The sequence below is a fragment of the Borostomias antarcticus genome, assembly GCF_949987555.1.
Source record: "Borostomias antarcticus genome assembly, chromosome: 6".
Taxonomy (NCBI): Eukaryota; Metazoa; Chordata; class Actinopteri; order Stomiiformes; family Stomiidae; genus Borostomias; species Borostomias antarcticus.
The window spans coordinates 11,945,725-11,966,341 of NC_140239.1; the positions used below are offsets into that span (position 1 = coordinate 11,945,725).

The window sequence follows — 20,617 nt, forward strand, 5'->3', positions numbered from 1 at the left end:
CTAATGCTAGCTAGCATTACAGCTAGAATAGCTAACGCTAATGCTAATGCTAATGCTAATGCTAATGCTAACGCTAGCTAATGCTAAAGCTAATGCTAATGCTAACGCTAACGCTAACGCTAATGTGTTAGAATTAGCATTAGCTAGCATTAGCTGCTAGCATTAGCTGCTAGCGCTAGCTTTATTGTTAGCATTTTTGTTAGCTAGCTAGTGTTAGCGTTCAAAAGTGCCTTTTGTTTGACCTTGACCTTTGACATTTGAATACCAAAATCTAATCCAAATAATCTAATTAAATCCAACTTGACATTTTGGCCAAATATGTACAAATTCTGTCAAGCCATTCTTGAGATATCATGTTCAGCAGGCTAAAAACACCTTTTGTGATGTCAGTGACCCTTGACCTTTTACCCCCACAATGTAATCAGTTATGGTGTGGTCGGAGGTGGCAAGTCGCAAGTGGCAAAATACCTACCTCCGACCTGTGTACATTCGAGCTATATACCATTATATCACAGTTACCTAGTTATATCTAGTGCATTCGAGCAACTGGGGGCTGAGAAACATATCCGAATTTGCGACGAGGAAGTGCGAGTTCATGCGGTGTTTTATTTAATAATTCCTAGTAGCAAGTCGCAATTTGCCACCTCCCAGTTATAAACGAACGCACCATTAATCCTTGAGTCCAACTGGACATTTTACCTAAATATGAACAAATTCTGTTAAGCCGCAAAATACAAGTTTGACAATTAGCTATATGAGGGACTTTCTCTATATACCTGCATAAAACAAGATACTACATTATATAAAACTGTGTTAATAGTCGATGTGAGTGGAATAAATTACGTTATCCGTGTAATGTTAGCTTAGGGCAGCTATACTAGTCTGTTATCCTAACCAGTTAGCTATGCAATTTAATTGTGAGATAAGTAAATAATTACCATTACAATACCCATATTAGGCTACCATTCTCTTCCCGCAAATGCCTGAGTATTCATAAAACCTTAAAAGGCTAGTCCAGGGGTGGCCAACCCGCGGCTCGCGAGCCGCATGCGGCTCTTTGCCCGTCAATGTGCGGCTCCTCCATCCATTCCCCAAAAAAGTTGGCTTGCGGCTCTTCCATCCTTTCATTAAAAAATAAATTCATTCATTCCATAAGAACGTTTCTCTCTCTCTAGTTTCGCTGTGCATTTCTTCCCGCCCATTTTAGTTTATTGCAGATTTGTCATAAAATCATGATTCGTTTCGCTAGTGAGGAAGTCGCGTGAGAACCACTTCAAACCAATCATATAGGTAGCAAATCACCTTGGTAACAAAATTATTAGGTGCGTTTACATGGACAGTTTGAATCGGTTTCAAATAGGTTTGGAAGACCTAACCGATTGAAAATATGTCATATAAACACCTCAATCCGACTGAAATGCCCCAACCCGATTGAAATCCCAATCGCTTTCAAGGAGGTAGTTTAAACCTTTTCGAAACCGTTTGGTCCGTCATGTATACTACCTTGAAACGGATTGATGCTGCGTTCTGCGTTCATTCTGCGCATGCTCAAGACTTGACTAATCAAGGCATGCTCCACAGTTCCGTAGTCAGCTGTTTGTAACCATCGTAACGCAATCACTCACGGCTGCGTGCGCGTTCGAAACATTTGTTTCGTCGTCGCATGTAAACATCCAACCAGTTTACTTTGTATCCCATGTATACGCTCAAGATGAAATCAGCTTGAAATCAACCAGATTGAAAAATATTTGTCATGTAAACGCACCTATTGTAAACAAAATAATTTGCTTTGCGTGGGTCATTCTCTTTTACGACAAAAGCTAACGTAGCCTAGGCTACTGTACACAACCAAAGAATGGCTGGAAAGAAATGCGCAGCTAAAAGAAAATATGAAGACGAACACAGGACATTTTTTACCCGAGTGGGGAGAGTAATTTTTTCTTCATAGAACGTAATGGTAAGCCATTCTGTCTGATATGCCAGACATCATTGGGACATTTCAAAGCCTCATCTCGAGCCCAGTCCAGCCCAACCCAGTCCGGTCCAGTCCAGCCCAACCCAGCCCAGCCCAGCCCAGTCCAGTCCAGTCCAGTCCAGTCCAGCCTAACCCAGTCCAGCCCAGCCTAACCCAGCCCAGTCCAGCCTAACCCAGCCCAGTCCAAAATATATTATGTCAGAAAATATCTTGTATGTATTAATTTTAAATAAATTAACTTTAAATGTATATTTAATGTACAATAATGTTTTTCTTCTTATTTTAGACTGGGGTGCCTTGGGATTTTAAGTACTTATGAAGGGTGCGGTGACTGAAAAAAAGGTTGAGAAACGCTGGTATATATGGTGTGGCTCTGGGTGGTACCACAGTAATTTTTGTGGCTCTTAGTCTCTGACTGGTTGGCCACCCCTGGGCTAGTCTAACTGTATTTAGGCTGATACTAAAATATAATAAGAGTCACTAGTCACTTACCGAACAAAATGACGAGCAGCTCTGAAGCCCAACAGTAACATGTTCCAAATGATGCCCTGCATAACATGGCGGTCTCGTCGGACGAGTCTAAAGGGGGCGTGGCCAGTCTAGTTCTTTATAATGTCTATGGTAGAGAGGGCTTGTAGCCTACATCATGTTGACCTCACCCAATGTCACGTGGATTTGCCCTATAACTAATTAATTAATTAATCTAGTATATATTTTGTCCATTTCAGTACATTCTAAAATGATAATCATCACGATAGTCAAACGTGACCTGTGGCTGACGATAGAGGGCGCTCTTGCGACAGGGACGTCGTCAGCTGCAGCAACTTCATTACTGACTGGGTAAGCATAAGGGAAATTAGTCTTTAAAAGTTCCTGTTAATCAAGGCAGAATAAGAACGTAGGCCTAACTATATGTTATTGCTGTTATGTCAGTTTATGAATGTAGACATTGGACTGATGACTGGCAACCCGCCTCCACCGCCTCATTCAAAGCACAGCAGGGAAGGTCGACTAAACCACTATTGATTCACCATCACGTGAGGCTGTTTCAGTGTTTTTGTTTAACATTACTGTACTAAGAGCCTCATTGACAGTAATCAGGTGAGCTTGGCCCAGCGTCTACGGAGGGAGGGTAGGGGAGGACAGCATGTTGTGTCCAGGGTGGGTCCTCGTTGATAAACGAAAGCAGGAGGACATTTAACCCACTCACCGGCCACCAAAACAGGAAGTCCTCACCTGAGAAAGTGCCAAAGAGAACTCACAGGAAGTGAACCGTTTTAGTCATAACACCAACGCTGCCTCCACGCCAGGCAATCCAGGGATAGACAGACAGTGGCTGAGCTAAAACAATCTGGAACAATATATTGTAGCACTCATATTCTAGAATCCTGACCTAGAGCCTAGAATCTTGACCTACTGTAGCATGACATTCAACGTTCTAAATTCCAGAGATTCTACAGTGGGATAGTTTTGTTCTTTTCACTCATTCTCCTGGAGGCTGACAAACATAAAACATTGTCTGTACAGAAAGAGGCTAATCGCTTTGGTATTAACGTTATATTTGTAGGCCTTTGTGAAACTGGATTCTCAGACTCAGACTCAGAAAACCATTGACGAGGGCTCAGTAAAGGACGTACAGTAAGACATAGAACATGAGGCAAAGACACAAGCTAACATATCTGTTCAAAAGGGCCTCAGTGTGTCACTCTACACATTGATATGAACCTTACATCAGTGCATCAAAGCCACGGGGATAGGATCTAAAATGAGGACTGTCTGCTTCAGCCTGTGGGTCAGTTAGAAGAATCCAGAAGTACAGTAGCGGTTTCTCACTACCTTTGTGGTGATCATACCGCCAGCTTCCTCTTTACAGTAAACCCCTCTATAGTAGATGTAGATGCAGCACATCAAAGTACAGGACTATACAGGACATCACAGTACAGTACATCACAGGACAGGACGGCACAACAGTACAGGTCAGGATATCACCGTTCAGCACATTATAGCCCAGCACAGGACAATACATCACAGTACCCTCAAAGTAGTCCCCCCCAGAGTTAATGCACTTCACCTCCGTGGAAGAAATCAAAGCCACCGTGAGTGGAGAACTGAGGGGGCTCAAAGAGGAGGACATTAACTCTGGGGGGACTACTTTGAGGGGGACAATGTGTAATTTCTCTGCAGATTCTGTAATAAAAATGTTTTGAGAGTGTACTTTCTTTATTGTAATAAAATTGTCGAGTTTTGGGTGTTGGTAGAGAAAAGTGCCACAACTGTGACAAGCTACCCCTGCGACACTCTACAAAACAGCCTTTCACAGAAGCACCGATTGAGTGAGGTGAACAATATTATACCAGAATAGTATGAGATATAGGGCAACACAGGGATATCATTGTTTTTTCAATTCAAATAGAGACATGAGCGTGGCTGACACAATCCTGGGACTTTTCGGTCGCACCTCGTGTATATATATATATATATATATATATATATATATATATATATATATATATATATAATGTTATATTATGCTGTATTCATGAATAGTACTACTGATTGTCACTTCTGTCTCCCCTGGGAGACTAAACACACTCTGGTTAATGTCAAAGCAGAACCTATGCACTTTATGTATGCACACAAACCACTGAAGCAGAATGTGTGTGTGTGTGTGTGTGTGTGTGCACAAACCACTGAAGGCCAGAGATCAGCCTTCACAGGTCCCTTGTGTGTGATGAATGTGTGTGTGTGTGTGTGTGTGTGTGTGTGTGTGTGTGTCTATGGGGGGGCGTTTCGTTTTCCCTCCTGACTCACCGAGCAGTTTCAGTTCAGTAGATCTGTGTGTGTGTGCACACACACAAACACACATACACACACTCTCTCTCTCTCTCTCTGTTCTTCCTCCGTTCCTCTGTGTGGCGTTAGATCAGCGGTTGGAGAGCTGAAGGTGAGGGGAGGAGAACTTCCTCAAAGCGTTCACGGTTCCATCCTGGCGGTACCGTGCTGGAGGTGGGAGGTGCACAGGTCTGCTGTTGGTCTGGTGGGAAACGTTCAGTATGTTTACAAGAAATGAAGAGGAGGTTTCATTCAAGTCTTCCTAGGCTGTCTGACTGACCCAGATTAGCAATGCCAACTTTACATTACATTAGTCATTCAGCAGATGCTTTTATCCAAAGCCACTTACAATAATTGCATGTAGCGTAGGCAGTCAGTGTACTACTACTTACCAGAACTCACAAGTGAATCTCCTTTCTAAATAAGTGACTAAGAGCATAATCTAGTGCTGAAGCCAAAGTGCAAGAGTAGCAAAACTTGTAAGAGTGATATTTGTGATTGAGACTTGTGGAGTAGGCTTAGTGTATGCCTGCCACACTGCTCCACTATGGTACGCAGGTCGATCATCAGTGATGCTGTGAAATTATTATTCTGATTTTTAATAATTAATGAATCATTACTCTTGTTTTCCCTTTCTATATTATGATAGAGTTACAACAATCCAGAAAGGACAACTTCCTATTCTGAGTCATACACACACACACACACACACACACACACACACACAGACAGACACACACAGACAGAGCGACGTTTGGAGGCGTTTAGTCTGCACACCCACTGAGCGCTGTTGTGTGTTCTTTTGATCGGAACCAAAAAGAGAGAACGGGAGAAGAGATGTTTTCTCTTCCTCTTCCTCTCCATTGTGAGAGAAGCGAGAAGAAAGGCAGGTTGTTTGAAATCCCCTGTGATCCTGTGTGTGTGTGTGTGTGTGTGTGTTGTTGGGCTGTAGATGAGAGCAGACAGGGCAGGTGGATGATTCTCCCTCCCTGGTGGGAATAGCAGATTGTTTGATGGATCTACCACTCCTCTACTAGTGTTTATGTTTTGTCTTTGTAGGTGCCTATATTGTGTTCGGTCAGAGGCATACGCATTTCCAAATATCAGCCATGTGCACGGGACAAAAGCAGAGCAATGGGACATACTGTACTGTATAAATACCAGCGCTCGGGACATTTCTCCCGTCTCGTTTAATTCTCGTGCATTCTTATTCCAGTTATGCTTTGCATTTGCTCCCGAACTCAGACCCATGCTTACACCCTTTGTGTTCTAACTGTATCGCCACTAAAATGATCTCAGTGCAACCACGGTGTATTCAAATCTTTCATTTTTATTTTATTTTTCATAAATACTGTCAGTCTACAGAAGATTAGATCATTCCTTTGATTGTCAGCATCAGAGCTCTTTACAAGGTATCACACAGCTCTCATCACATGAGATGATCTCTATTATTGACATTAAGGTACAACAGGAAACCCAAAATCATACAAACAGATTGGTGTTCTGTTGGTAATAGAGGATGTTACACAATCAAAACAACAGAAGTAGAAAAATAAACAATCAACATATCTGTAGGCATGCAGAACAATTGTACTAAAATCATGTATTGTCCATGCTCATTGATAAGCTTTAGTAAAAATATCAACATATTTGTTCAAAAAACACAATTTTTTTTTATTTTCTTAATTATTGTATTTTATTTACAGATCGATTGCACCCTGATTCCAATCTATTCACACAGACACATTTATTAACTTATGGTATATAGTTTTTGTTTTAAATCAGAGTGTGAAATGCACTGGGCTTCACAGCTTGTTCTCATTCTTGTCACAACCAGCCTGGTCTCCTCCTGGAATCATTTATTCATCAATCAATTTCATCCCTGGTGGGGCAATAACAACCTAAGACATGGCCTATCTGTCTGTCTGTCTGTCTGTCTGTCTGTCTGTCTGTCTGTCTGCCTGTCTGTTTGTCTGTCTGTCTGTCTGTCTGTCTGTCTGCCTGCCCGTCTGTCTGCCTGCCCGTCTGTCTGTCTGTTTGTCTGTCTGTCTGTCTGCCTCCTCAACGTGGAGCTTTCAACCTGTCTGAGAGAGTTGCTTGCTGGTCTGTTGAAGAGGAGGTCCTAGGATGGTTCTAACACCTCACACGCTTGTTCTAAGCATTCCTACATGAATGCACAACATTCGAACAGCAGCAGCGTGTGAGGTGCTAGAACCGTGTTAGAAGCATGGTTCTAACACCTCACACTATACTGTGGATGGTTGTAACACCTCACACTGTGCCGTCGTTCCCTGTCCCGGTAGTTCTTCAGGTTATCATCTTCATCACCTTGATCACTCCTCCTCCTCCTCTGCTTCCTCACGCTGGTTCTCCTGGCTCACGCTGGTTCTCCTGGCTCACGCTCCAACGCAGGCTCCTGTCCACCTTTCTCCAGGTAAAGGTGACCGCGTGGCCATGCTCGGCCATCAAGCTCTGGATCTGACATGTACACCTGCTCACCAGGCCCCAGGGAGTACCCCTGGTCAGCTGGATGCTCTGGCTGGTGTCCACCTGGTTTGGACTCAGTGTCATACACCTGGTCACCTCTGTCTGTGTCTCCTGGGCCGAGCCTAGGCCTGTCCTCCTCTCTACCTTCCAAGCCTCCTTCCTCAAACCCAGGTGAGTAGCCCCTCCTCCCATCCCCCAGACCAGGTGAGTAGCCCCTCCTCCCCTCCCCCAGACCAGGTAGGTAACCCCGCCCTCCCTCTTCCAACACTGTTGGGTACCTCCTCGCTCCCTCCCCCAGCTGAGGAGGGTACCCCTGCCCTCTCTGCTCTAACTCTCCCTCCCCCATCCTGTCCCCCCCCTGTCCCTCTCCCAGGCCGGTCCTCTCCCCCCCCTGTCCCTCCTCCAGGCCGGTCCTGTCCCCCCCCTGTCCCTCCCCCAGGCCGGTCCTCTCCCCCCCCTGTCTCTCCCCCAGTCCGGTCCTGTCCCCCCCCTGTCCCTCACCCAGGCCGGTCCTGTCCCCCCCCAGGCCGGTCCTGTCCCCCCCCTGTCCCTCCCCAGGTCCAGGCCGGGAGGCCTGGTGTCCAGCGGGCTGCTGGTGGTAGAGCTCTGGGCTGTCCTGGCTGCTCCGGTACAGGCTCTCCTCCTCGTCCTCCTCCTGGCATGAGCTCCCCGGCACGCTCTCGCCGTCCGACTGGGACAGCCGCAGGCTGGGGCGGCCCTGGGGGCGGGGCTTCCGGGAGAGGTCGAAGGGCTGGTCCTGGCCGTAGCGGGTCAGGAGGCCCAGCGGGGTGGACAGGCAGAGCCCACGCCTGAACCCTGGAGCGGGGAGAGAGAGAGGCGGACATGAGGGTTACCCAACAAAGAAAAGCTATTAATAACAAACAATTATTATTATTATTATTATTATTATTATAACAACAACAATAGCAATAATAATAATAATAATGTGGAAAATAATAATAATAAAATCTTATTATTATTATTATTAATACATTTTATTTATAAATTACACATATTTATTATTTCATTGTCAGACAATCTCAGGTAGTTGTCAGAAGTACAATAGGAAATCAATTGTATTCTGTTGAGGGTTCATTTCATATAATCTATTTTTTTGAGTTAACTAGTTCTATTGGGAGGGTGACCTGGCAAATACTAATTTTCTCATGTCTGGAGTCATGGAGGGTGTTATCTGGAGTCATGGAGGGTGTTATCTGGGCGATGCAAGTGGAGTGATCTCTCTCTGGCATGTGCTTATGGACTGATCTCCATAGAGCCACACATGCTCCCAGTGCCGGCACTAAAAGGGGAATTCTTGAAGGGATAGTTCAGAATTTTGGACATAGAGTCTTGGCCATTCTAAATCTGAGGCCATGGTTCTCAGCAGGAAACCGGTGGCCTGTCCACTCCGTGTAGGAAATGAGTCCTTACCCCAAGTGAAGGAGTTCAACTATCTGGGGGTCTTGTTCACGAGTGAGGGAACCATGGAGAGGAAGTTTGGCCGGAGAATCGGAGCAGCTGGTGCGGTTCTGCAGTCGCTTTACCACACTGTTGTGACGAAAAGAGAGCTGAGCCAAAAGGCAAAGCTCTCGATCTACCGGTCTATCTTCGTCCCCACCCTCACCTATGGTCATGAAGGATGGGTCATGACCGAAAGAACGAGATCACGGATACAAGCGGCCGAAATGAGTTTTCTCCGGAGGGTGGTCGGAGTAGAGCTGCTGCTCCTTTGCGTCGAAAGGAGCCAGTTGAGGTGGTTCGAACATCTAGTGATGATGCCTCCTGGGCGCCTCCCTAGGGAGGTGTTCCAGGCCTGTTCGGCTGGGAGGAGGCCGCGGGGTAGACCCAGGACTAGGTGGCGGGACTACATCTCCGCACTGGCCTGGAGCGGCTAAAGATTCCCCAGGCAGAGCTGGTTGATGCTGCTAGGGAAAGGGATGTCTGGGGCCCCCTGCTGGAGCTGCTGCCTCCGCGACCCGACCCCGGATAAGCGGATGAAGATGGATGGATGGATGGATGGATGGAGTCTTGGCCATTATGTTGTTGGAGACCTTTTTCCAGTTACGACCATGCTGTCCTCTGATAAGACTCATTGTATTTTATTTGCTTTCGGTGCACTGTGCAGTGTTTAAATGAGTTTTGAAGTGGATGCTAGCTGGTTACCATTGGTTTTGCATTAGCATAATGTGTATGCCCACAGAGGAGCGCATGGACGCAGCTAAAAAAGGTCTCCACGGATCAACAACATATAATGGGCAAGTAGTAAATGAGACTATGTTCAAAATTCTGGACTATTCCTTTAAAGCGACCTAGAGCATAACAGGTGCAGATGGAGGCAGCCCTGTCGTGTCCTCACCCCTGGCGTCCAATCCTCGGTCCATGATGCCATGTTTGACCTTCATGTGGCGCGTCAGGTTGCCCTTTAGGGTGAACTTGCTGGGGCAGTAGAGACACTTGAAGGGCTTGCTGTCTGAGTGCAGGTGCATGTGACCCAACAGGTTGTGCATCCGGTTGAACTCTTTCCCACAGAGCTGAGAGAGAGAGACGGAGAGAGAGACAGAGAGAGAGAGGCAGACCAACAGCCAGAGAGAGAGGGAGAGAAGAGAGAGAGAGAGATGTTAACTCATAAGAACTGATTGAACGTATAATTATTGATTATTGACTATAATTACTGTATTGATTATTGACAAGTGCCTTATAATTATTCAAGATGATACAATTCTTGATCAGATTGCAAGAAGAAGAGATGTGAAAAAGAGCTCTATAAAAGAACTAAACTAAACAAACCGAAACTAAAATCAAATCAAAACTGTCATAGTCTGGGTAACTAGTTAATAACTGCAGTGTTGTAACAGCAGGCCTGATGGCTTGAGGACAGACAGTATGCTGCTGGTTTGTTATTAGATGACTAATCCTTCCAGTATGTCGAGGAGCAGGACGTAATCATGAATGAATGTACGCACACACACACTGACACACACATACACACTGGCACTCACACAAATTCTCTCTGTCTTTCACATACACAGGCAGACACCTTCCCGCAACACACACACACACACACACACACACACACACAGAGGAAGCCGCAGCGAGCCAAGCGCGGGAGGAGGGTGGGGAAGGGCGCTCCTGTGCTGTCCTTCCTCTGCATTCTTCTTTATGAGGGTGGTCCTTTCCTCAGGAGGAGAGAGGGACTGTAAACCGTCCAAGAGGACCGTGAGAAAACAGGAAGCGTGGTCCCGCAGCACAGAGAGCCCAGATCACAAGCTATTTGTGGGCCCTCGTTCCTGGGGGAGGCCAGGAGCCATTGTTAGAGAGAGGCAGCTTGTACAGCGATATCCTTCCTATGCATGAGGAGGCTCCCTATGCCAAAACCCCCCCCTCCCTCTATCTGCTATCTGCTCATCGTTTCAACCCTCCAAGCCAGCGCTAAGGTCACACGCACACACGTACGCACTCGCAAACACATGCACGCGCACACCCAAACACACACATGCACACAAACACACGCACGCAAAACACACGCGCCTGCAAACACACACTCACACACAGGCGCATGTACACACACATACTCCAAAACACTCTAGTAGTGTCAAAACACTCTAGTAGTGTCTTGTGGGATGTTATTGTACAGTGGGGTTAGCTGTATGTTTCCACTTGCGTAATGAGAGTCAGTACACCAGTTACCATGCAGAGACGCTCTTAGAAAGCAGCATAACCTCTGCTGCTTGCATCATTCAGCTGCTCTGTTCTGTTGGGTTATTGGGGCAGGTGCTGCTCAATGTAAAGTAGCCTCCACAGTCAATCTGTCTCTCTACCCCTCACCAGCTCCACCAGCCCTCTCTATCCACCCCTCTCTCTCTCTCTATCCCTCTCTATCCACCCCTCTCTCTCTCTCTCTCTCTCTCTCTCTCTCTCTATCCCTCTCTATCCACCCCTCTCTCTCTCTATCCACCCCTCTCTCTCTCTATCCCTCTCTATCCATCCCTCTCTATCCACCCCTCTCTCTATCTCTATCCCTCTCTATCCACCCCTCTCTCTCTCTCTCTATCCCTCTCTATCCACCCCTCTCTCTCTCTATCCCTCTCTCTCTATCCCTCTCTATCCACCCCTCTCTCTCTATCCCTCTCTATCCATCCCTCTCTCTCTATCCTTCTATCCATCCCTCTCTCTCTCTATCCCTCTCTATCCATCCCTCTCTCTCTCTCTATCCCTCTCTCTACCATCCCTCTATCTATTCCTCTCTCTCTCTCTATCCCTCTCTTCCACTACCCCTCTCTCTATCTATTCCTCTCTATCCCTCTCTTCCACCATCCCTCTCTCTCTCTATCCCTCTCTATCCATCCCTCTCTCTCTCTCTATCCCTCTCTCTACCACCCCTCTCTCTCTATCCCTCTCTCTACCATCCCTCTATCTATTCCTCTCTCTCTATCCCTCTCTTCCACTACCCCTCTCTCTATCTATTCCTCTCTCTCTCTCTATCCCTCTCTTCCACCATCCCTCTATCTATTCCTCTCTCTCTCTCTATCCCTCTCTCTACCCTCCTCTCTCTCTCCACCTGCTCTCTCCACCCACCTTGCATTTGTAGGGTTTGTTGTCTGAGTGGACGATCATGTGGGCCTTGAGGGTCTGTTTCTGGACGAAGCTCTTGAAGCAGAGGTGACACTGGTGCGCCCTGACATTGGTGTGGATCAGGACGTGCCGCTTCATGTTGGCCAGGAGAGTGAACTCACGACCGCAGATACCACACTTGTGCTCCTTCACCCCCTGAAAGAGAAGGGGAGGGAGGGAGGGAGAGAGAGGGAGGGGGCATAAAGAAGAGGAGGGGGGTGAGAGAGAAAGGGAGGTAGGGAGGGAGAGAAGCCATAGGAACTCATTGGTAGTTTAACATAGAACTGTTATTTGCTGTTTTACTTCCTCATGATATATTATTCAGACTGAAGAGAACTGTCTCCACACAAGGCAGACAAATAAAGAAATACTGCAGTAGCCTGAGTTCCTACTCTCCTACTCATTCACCCATTAACACACAGCGTGTGAGGGTTTGGTTTTGGGACCCAGGCGCAACAGGAAAGGAGGAGGCAAGGAACGGTAAAGCCCGGAGGGGCGATTTAATGAGATCAAAAAGGGGGATGTGGTAGTCGTACAGCCGATGGTCAGGCAGGAGCGTGGTAGTCGTACAGGCGATGGTCAGGCAGGAGCGGGGTTGTCGTACAGGTGATGGTCAGGCAGGAGCGGGGTTGTCGTACAGGCGATGGTCAGGCAGGAGCGGGGTTGTTGTACAGGCGATGTTCAGGCAGGAGCGGGGTTGTCGTACAGGCGATGGTCAGGCAGGAGCGTTGTCGTACAGGCGTGGGTCAGGCAGGAACACAAGAGTATTATGGTAAGATCTGGCGATGAGTGGAGTGTAGACCAGGTTTTTGTAGAGGTTGAAGGTGATTGCAGAACGAGGGACAGGTGTGGTGATGATAATTGGGAACCGGTGAGTAGAGCCGCGCCAGCGTCATCGTCGGAGACGAGCGCGCCGTTCTTGTCTTTGCGCACGGGCCGATGTGCTGGGCATGTCGGGATCCGATTCTTCGTCACCGGAGAGGGAGGAGACTGCCGAGTCCGCGGAGCTGGCCGGAGACGGGGAACGCCCGGCAGTGGGGGGAAACTCCGGAGAGCCAGAGCGTTGTATGCCCGTGCTGATGCGACGTGCGGTAGAGCGCGTAGGACGCCCCGAGCGCGCAGCGGACCCAGAGGGGAGAGAGGGAGACGGTTGTGGAGGCGAGGGCATGCGAGCCGTAACACAGCGACCTGCTCTACCTCCTGAGTCACAGCTTCCCATGAGTACCTTGTGTGTGAGGGTGTCGTAATACCTTGTAGGTAAGGGTGTAGTAGTATCTTGTGTGTGAGGGTGTAGTAATACCTTGTGTGTGAAGGTGTAGTAATACCTTGTGTGTGAGGGTGTAGTAATACCTTGTGTGTGAGGGTGTAGTAGTATCTTGTGTGTGAGGGTGTAGTAATACCTTGTGTGTGAGGGTGTAGTAATACCTTGTGTGTGAGGGTGTAGTAATACCTTGTGTGTGAGGGTGTAGTAATAACTTGTGTGTGAGGGTGTAGTAGTATCTTGTGTGTGAGGGTGTAGTAATACCTTGTGTGTGAGGGTGTAGTAATACCTTGTGTGTGAGGGTGTAGTAATACCTTGTGTGTGAGGGTGTGCTGTTTCAGGTGGTGGGACTGGATGAACTCCATGCCACACTCGCTGCAGATGTAAGGCCTGATGTCCTTGTGCTTCATCATGTGGTTGTGCAGCTGGCTGGGGTACTGGAAGGTCTTCTGGCACTCCCCACATCTGCAGCACACCAGGGAGAGAGAGGCTGGGGGATGGTGGGCAGGAGAACGTGTTCCATGCATTTCCATATTGAGATTTGATGAACAGATGAAGCAGAGGCACTGGAACAGTTTGTCTGATGACACAAACATCGGCGATGGTTCTGGCAGATGGTTGTGTTGCAGTGTGTGCATGAATGTGTGTGTGTGAGTGTGTGTGTGTGTGTGTGTGTGTGTGTGTGTGAGTGTGTGTGTGTGGGTATGTGTGAGTGTGCGTTGACCCTGGCTGTGTACTGTACCTGTACAGGGTGGGTCCTCTGTGTGCGGTCAGGTGTCTCTTGAGTTGGGCCAGCGTAGGGAAGTCCAGACCACACTCCACACACACGTTCTCCTGGCCACGCTGGTGCTTCTGCTCATGGGCCCGCAGCTCACTGGGGTAGGCGAAGCCACGACCACACACTCTACAACTGGAGAGAGGAGGAGAGGGGAGGAGAGGAGAAAGAGGAGAGGGGAGGAGAGGAGAAAGAGGAGAGGGGAGGAGAGGAGAGCTTTGTTTTTCAGCTGATATCACTATTCACACCAGATCATTTACCGACCAAGCGTCTCCAAGCAATTCCCAGAGATACCCCAGACCACACACACACACTCAGACAGACAGACAGACAGACAGACAAACAGACAGACAGACAGACAGACAGACGACACACAGACACAGACAGACAGACACACACCGACAGACACACACACACACAGACAGACACACCGACAGACAGACAGATAGATACACAGACACACACACACACATACACACACACAGACAGACAAACAGACAGACAGACAGACACAGACAGACAGATGCAGACAGACAGACAGAGGGTGAGACAGACAGACCCCTCGTCTCTCTCTCTCTCTCTCTCTCTCTCACCTGTAGGGCTTGATGTCGCTGTGCTGCATCATGTGTCTCTTCAGGTGGCTGGTCTGGGTGAAGGCCTTGTGGCACACCTGGCACTTGTGTGGCCGTGTGCCCTGGTGCGTCAGCAGGTGTGTGTGCAGGTGGCTCAGCTGCTTGAACAGCTTCCCACACAGATGACAGCCGTGCGGCTTGACCCCGCTGTGGCCCAGCACGTGGGTCACCAGGTTGTACTTGGACGTGTATGACTTGTCGCAGGCGCGGCATTGCCAGCGTTTCTGGCCACCGCCCACCTGTGAAGGAATTTGCCGAGTTGCTTAAAAAGGCCTGTGGCGTGTTCATACAGAAGGACACATGAGACGACACTCGAGGGGCATTAAGCGTGTTCTCGCTCTGCTTCTCATGTCCTCTGGGAACTGCTCTCTAGGTCGTCTCAGACTCAAATGTTACTGTACATTGAATCGCTGCGCTCTGCATACAGAACAGAGTCTGCCACTTCTCCACCCAAGCTAATGATCTGAGGGTGTGTCGACAGGTCAAAATTGAAAGAGTGACAGGTCGTAGCAGCAAATGAGAGACGCTAGTCCAGGTTAGATGGGCGGGGCATATCTATGGGTGGGAACGCCTGATCACGAAAGCCGTTACTGATTGGTGTCTCCAGGATTGCGGCGCTTCCAATCAATTGCCAGGATTTGAGCACCAGATATGTGTCCCAGACCCATAGAGAGATCTGTAGCATGCAGTAACGTAGTTAGCATAGCTTACGTAGTGTATCAGCGAAAAAACTCTCATGGGTCTGGCGCTGAGACTACTCTCTAAGGCTCTTCCATAGGTGAAGCTCAGGTATATGACAGAAGACACTCCATGGGGGCATAGAGGACAGCCTTCACTCCCTGCTCTGCTTATTAGTGTGGTTGCCCCTAAGGGCAACACACTCTAGTACTTGGTTGACTTTATTTGTTGGTTTGTTTGTTTGGTTTGTTTGTTTGTTTGGTTGGTTGGTTTGGATCTAGAGCAACCCCAAAAGTTTGCCACGCTACTCCTCCCACAGTTCTAACGGCACACACACGAGTCATATGTCAAATCGACCGGCTTTATCGGGAATCATGTGCTTCCTCATTGCTAAGCAATATCTAATTTATATTAATTTATTAGTGAATTAAAATTCCCCATTGACTTGAATGGGAATAGGGAAAATCTCCAGTTCAAATATTTTTATCTCGGAAACCTTAAGGCCTACAGTTACCAAACTTGGTAGAGAGGTTAACAGTCCAGAGTCCTACTCGGGAATAAATAATTACACTGCTGAGCCTCACGGTGGCGCTATAACAGCCCACTTTACCTTTTGGTCTGTAACTCTTGAACCATACAGTAGGTTGTAAAATCAAAATTTCTTCGAATTTTCTTTTTCGCAGGATTCCTTGGATAATGACGCTTCTCCCCATATTGGCCACGCCCATTTGTGTCTTATACATTTTCTGCCATTTTTGCTTATTTGAATAATGCTGCGCCAAAACCAATTTCACTTTGAACCAAAGGGGTACCATAAATGCGAAAAATGTAGGCTAATCGCATGGTGCTAGCCCTCTGACACTTTCTATAACGTGCATAGTGCTGGTACCAACTCACTGAGATATGCTGAGCGTCACTTAACACACCTGCTGTTAATGGGCAACCACACTTGCAATTTCCCCAAATTGCACATTTCTAGTTTCTTTAGTGGTTGTCCAAACGGCCTGCTGTAGTCCCTGCTCAAACATTGAAATGGCAGGCGTCTCTAGTAATTTTCCAATGGATGTCTTCATCACATGCTTCCTGTGACCGCCCTGAAACGTCCCATTTCATGACATCAAATGGCTTTTGGCCCTATCAGTAATGACGTCCAGTCTGAATTTTAATAAAATGTTGTCTCCTGGTGTGTTTCCCCTGAGAAACCCGTTTGCAAATCTATCTGGTATCTTGGAGTAAAGTGAACATAAAGTTTTGTACTTTTGAATTTGAACCTCGGCATTTTGATCTTTTTTCTAATTAGATTAAAGAAATTAAATGATTGTAATACACACCTCCACATAGTAGCTGTCGTCGATATGGACGGTGAGGCCCGGCTTCTTGATGCTGCCGCCGCGAGGGCCTCTGTCCCCCGGGCCCCGCCCCCGGACGCCGCCCGCCCCCCCACCGGGGTAGAAGGCCCTGGGGGAGAGGGGGTGCGCGAGGGGCCCGGGCAGGAAGAAGGGGTAGGGGGGGAGGAGGCCGGGGTGGAGCGGGGGGAAGTAGGGAGGCGGAGGGTGGTGGAGGAGCAGGGGCGAGCTGGGCCAGACGGGTGAGGCGGCGGGGCTGCTGAGCGGCTCCTGTTTCACCTGGACAGGTAGGCCAAAGAGCCCCGCCCCTACAAACCCCGCCCCTATTAACCTTGCCCTGCGACGCAGCCTGCTCAGGTCGATCATCCCCGGGAAGAGGGGCTTGGGGGAGGAGGGGGAGGACATGGGGCGCGGCAGGGGGAGGGAGAAGGCGAGGTGGGAGAGATCTACAGTCCTGGCGCTGCCGCTGAGTCCGCCACTCCGTCCGTCCGCCTCCTCCTCCTCTTCTGCCTCCTCCTCCTCTCCGCCAGGGCGCTCAGAATCCCGGCCGTCGTCCATTTTGAAGGGGGTCTCTTTGTGTTTCTGGGAACCCTCGCGGTGGGGGTGGCGCAGGCCGGCGGGGCTGGAGAAGACACTGCCGTAGAGCTCCCTCCTCCCGGGGGGGGTGTCTGTGTGTCTGGGAGGGGGGGGGATCTTGGGGGGGCAGGGCAGGTAGAGGGGAGGGGGGCTTAGGTAGAGACCAGGGTGGGACAGGGGTCTCAGTTCACCTGTCCTTCTTGGAGCCACACCCAGCATGTCTGCTTCCATCCTCCACTTGGGGAGAAAGAAAGAGAGAGAGAGAGAGAGAAAGAGATAGAGAGAGAAAGAGATAGAGAGAGATAGAAAGAGAGTGAGAGGTAGACAGAGAAGGGGAGGGAGGGTAGAGGTATTTGTTATCTTCTCTCAATGTTCAACCTCCAAACTGCCTCCTGTCACTTCCCTCTCTCTCTCTCACTACCCGTCCTGAAATCAGGAAGTGCACCGTGACACGCTCACCTCTCCCTCTCACACTTTTCGCTTCTCCCTCTATCTCTGCTCTGTTAATCTTTTTTTCTGATGAAGGCACTTCTCTATTCTCCCTCCCTGTTGGTGTTGCGGGGGGGGAAGGGCTACTTGCACTAAAGTAGGTTCTGGTACTGTTTCTATTTAGCTGCAGGAGCTCCACAATTATTTAGAGATGGTCTTCTATAAGAGTTGCAGGAGATCAGGCAGTAGAACATCAGGAGCCGGTTGCACCATTCGTTATTAAGTGGTGACTAGGCCTAGTCATTGACTAACTCGAGATTTGGTCACTACTAAATTTAAATGGGTTGCACCACTCACGACTAGTTCCTAGTAACAACTAAATATTTACACCACCCTGGGAGGTGGTGTAAGTGATCACTAGTGCGAGGAAGTAGCGTCTTAAACTCAACTGCTATTAGGACGGAGGTGGGCTGAAACATTGTAGCTAAATCTGTCGGTGGAAAAAATAAATTTTTTAGCAGATGTCTTAGTTCAGTCGAGATCACTTTTGTCAAATTTGAATATTTATTATACAAGCGGCATAATACATAGCATATGAATTTTGGCGGTGTGCTCTGTCCGGGGGGCCCCCTGCCTTCCACCGTCGTGGAAAGCGCTCCACCGGCGTGGAGCGCGTTAGCAGGGGGAGGCAATCTAGGTGTTCCCCCCCTCTGGGCCAAGCCCTTGGCCCAGAGAGCCAGGAAGGGGTAACGGCATCTAGCCCCCTGCCTCAATGACAATCAGAGTGGGCCGCGATCGGGAAGACGCTCGGAGGTAACTCAGCCCACTAAGACCGTCAAAGAGTGCCACAGGAGGACTGCTGTACATTATAGTCCCTGGTCCCCACGGGCCGACGCTTCGTGGGTTCCGCGGGAGATACAGCCTAGTGTCTCTGCGTCCATGGCGCCCGGAGGGACCGCTGGATGGCCATTCGGAGACGTAGCGGCCCACGTTCGCCATGGAAAGCCACAGAGACCAGCTAGCGGCTACTCTGGCATCCACCGGCCGACGCTGGTGGAATACCTGACAAACTACCCCGGACAGAGAGCAATGATGACAACAGATGACATCGACATACGCAGGAGGAGCAGGGGAGGAGGTGGGGCGAGCATGCAATGCACAACCAGCAGTAAAGGCAAGCGCGAACAATGACATGTTTTGACAGCTTAAATACATGCGCTCTAGTGAGCTGACCAATGCTATGACAGCCACAGTCAGCTGGTGCTGGCGTCATGCGTGACTGATTAACCTCTGCTGACCCCCCCGGCCGTGACGTACGTGCCTCGTCTGAATTTGCGTCGGAGACTTCATTTATATCAAGATTAAGCTAACTATTGGCACCGGTGTGCTTATTGGTGTCATATTTAATAAGTTTGAGTAATTTCACGATCGAGCTAGCTAACCACCTTTAGCTCAATTGGCTCAGTTGCTGGTTAGCGATGAGGGGGGGGGGAGTCCCAGCCGAGTTGATAACCCTCCGTTGCGGGTTGGGGGGATGCATGTTTGCATGTTTATGCATGCATAAACATGTTTTCGTGGAGTAGTACAGGTATGTACTAAATCACATGTAGTAGGCGAGTTGCAGTATGTACTATATAGTATGTAATATGGACGTTCGGACACGGCCCAAGCTCCTTGGTAAGGGCTGGGTAAGGGCGATCAACCTCCTTGTTTACATTTTTACTTGTTTACCGATTGGCTATTTGGATCCTGCCGTCACAGTCATACAACGACTATTTTTTAGTAACTAGTTAGTAGTTACTAGTTAAGACAACGCCCAAATTGCCGTGGTGCAACCGAAATTAGACACCAACTTATATGCGACTAACTAGTAGCAACTAAGAGTTTAGTCAGTGTTTAGGTGTGACTAAATGCTTGGGTTTAGTCACAAGATAAGACAAACTGGTGCAACCCAGTCCAGAAGTGCGGGACTCTGTCCCAGTGGGCACAGCTGTCAGTCAAGTACGGTACATCCTACCCCACACCCCTCACACTGCTCCAGTATGGTACTACACACCCCTCCAGTATGGTACTACCTACCCCACACGGCTCCAGTATGGCATGACCTGCCCCGCACTGCTCCGGTATGGTACTACCTACCCCACACCACTCACACCACTCCCGTATGGTACCATGCCATTCATAGGTAAAATAATTGAGAAAACTGTCTATAAACAACTCCACGACTTGCTTGACCTTTTCAGTCCGGGTTTAGACCTAATCACAGCACAGATACTGCCCTCATCACAGTCTTAAACGACATCCATCTAAACACAGATGCTAGCAAGGTTTCTGTCCTTGTCCTGCTGGACCTTAGCACCGCATTTGATACAATCGATCATGAAATACTCTTGGATAGATTAGAAAACTGGGTAGGCTTATCCGATACAGCACTACAATGGTTCAGATCGTACTTACAAGATCGGGACTATTTTGTCTCTTTTGGCGGCTTTTCATCTGACCAGACAAGCATGAAGTATGGTGTCCCTCAAGGGTCAATTTTGGGCCCACTTTTATTTAATTTATACATGCTTCCCTTGGGCAAAATCCTTCAAAATAATAACATTGCCGATCATACCTATGCAGACGACACTCAGATTTACATATCTCTCTCCCAAGATGACTTTGCACCAGTCAACTACCTATTAGACTGCAATTAACAAATTAATAACTGGATGGGTCAAAATTTCCTGAAACTAAATAAAAACAAAACCGAATCTATGATTTTTGGATCAAAAGAAAAAAGGATAGGTGTTAGTAGTCAGCTCAGAGCCTACTCACTAAATTGTAAAGACCAAGTCAGAAACCTTGGTGTCATTCTGGACTCGGATTTAAGTTTTAATGCTCATATCAAGTTGATCACAAAAACAGCATATTTCCATTTAAAAAAAACATCTCTAGAACTAAGAGCTACATGTGCAAGCACGGTCTAGAAATACTAGTCCACGCTTTTATATCTAGTAGATTAGACTACTG

At 48.2% G+C, this 20,617-nt stretch overlaps 1 protein-coding gene across 1 annotated transcript; it reads right to left on the reverse strand.

Annotated features, from left to right (window-relative positions):
- Positions 1-7,184: 7,184 nt before the first annotated feature.
- znf366 (zinc finger protein 366) lies at positions 7,185-19,776 on the reverse strand (the record flags this gene model as incomplete). The annotated part of the gene is made up of 9 exons (XM_084439999.1): positions 7,185-7,357; positions 7,796-8,110; positions 9,651-9,825; positions 11,870-12,061; positions 13,481-13,631; positions 13,909-14,076; positions 14,535-14,812; positions 16,583-17,273; positions 19,742-19,776. The coding sequence occupies 9 exons, from the start codon at positions 19,774-19,776 to the stop codon at positions 7,185-7,187; spliced, it is 2,178 nt and encodes a 725-aa protein (XP_084296125.1).
- Between the last annotated feature and the right edge of the window lie 841 nt (positions 19,777-20,617).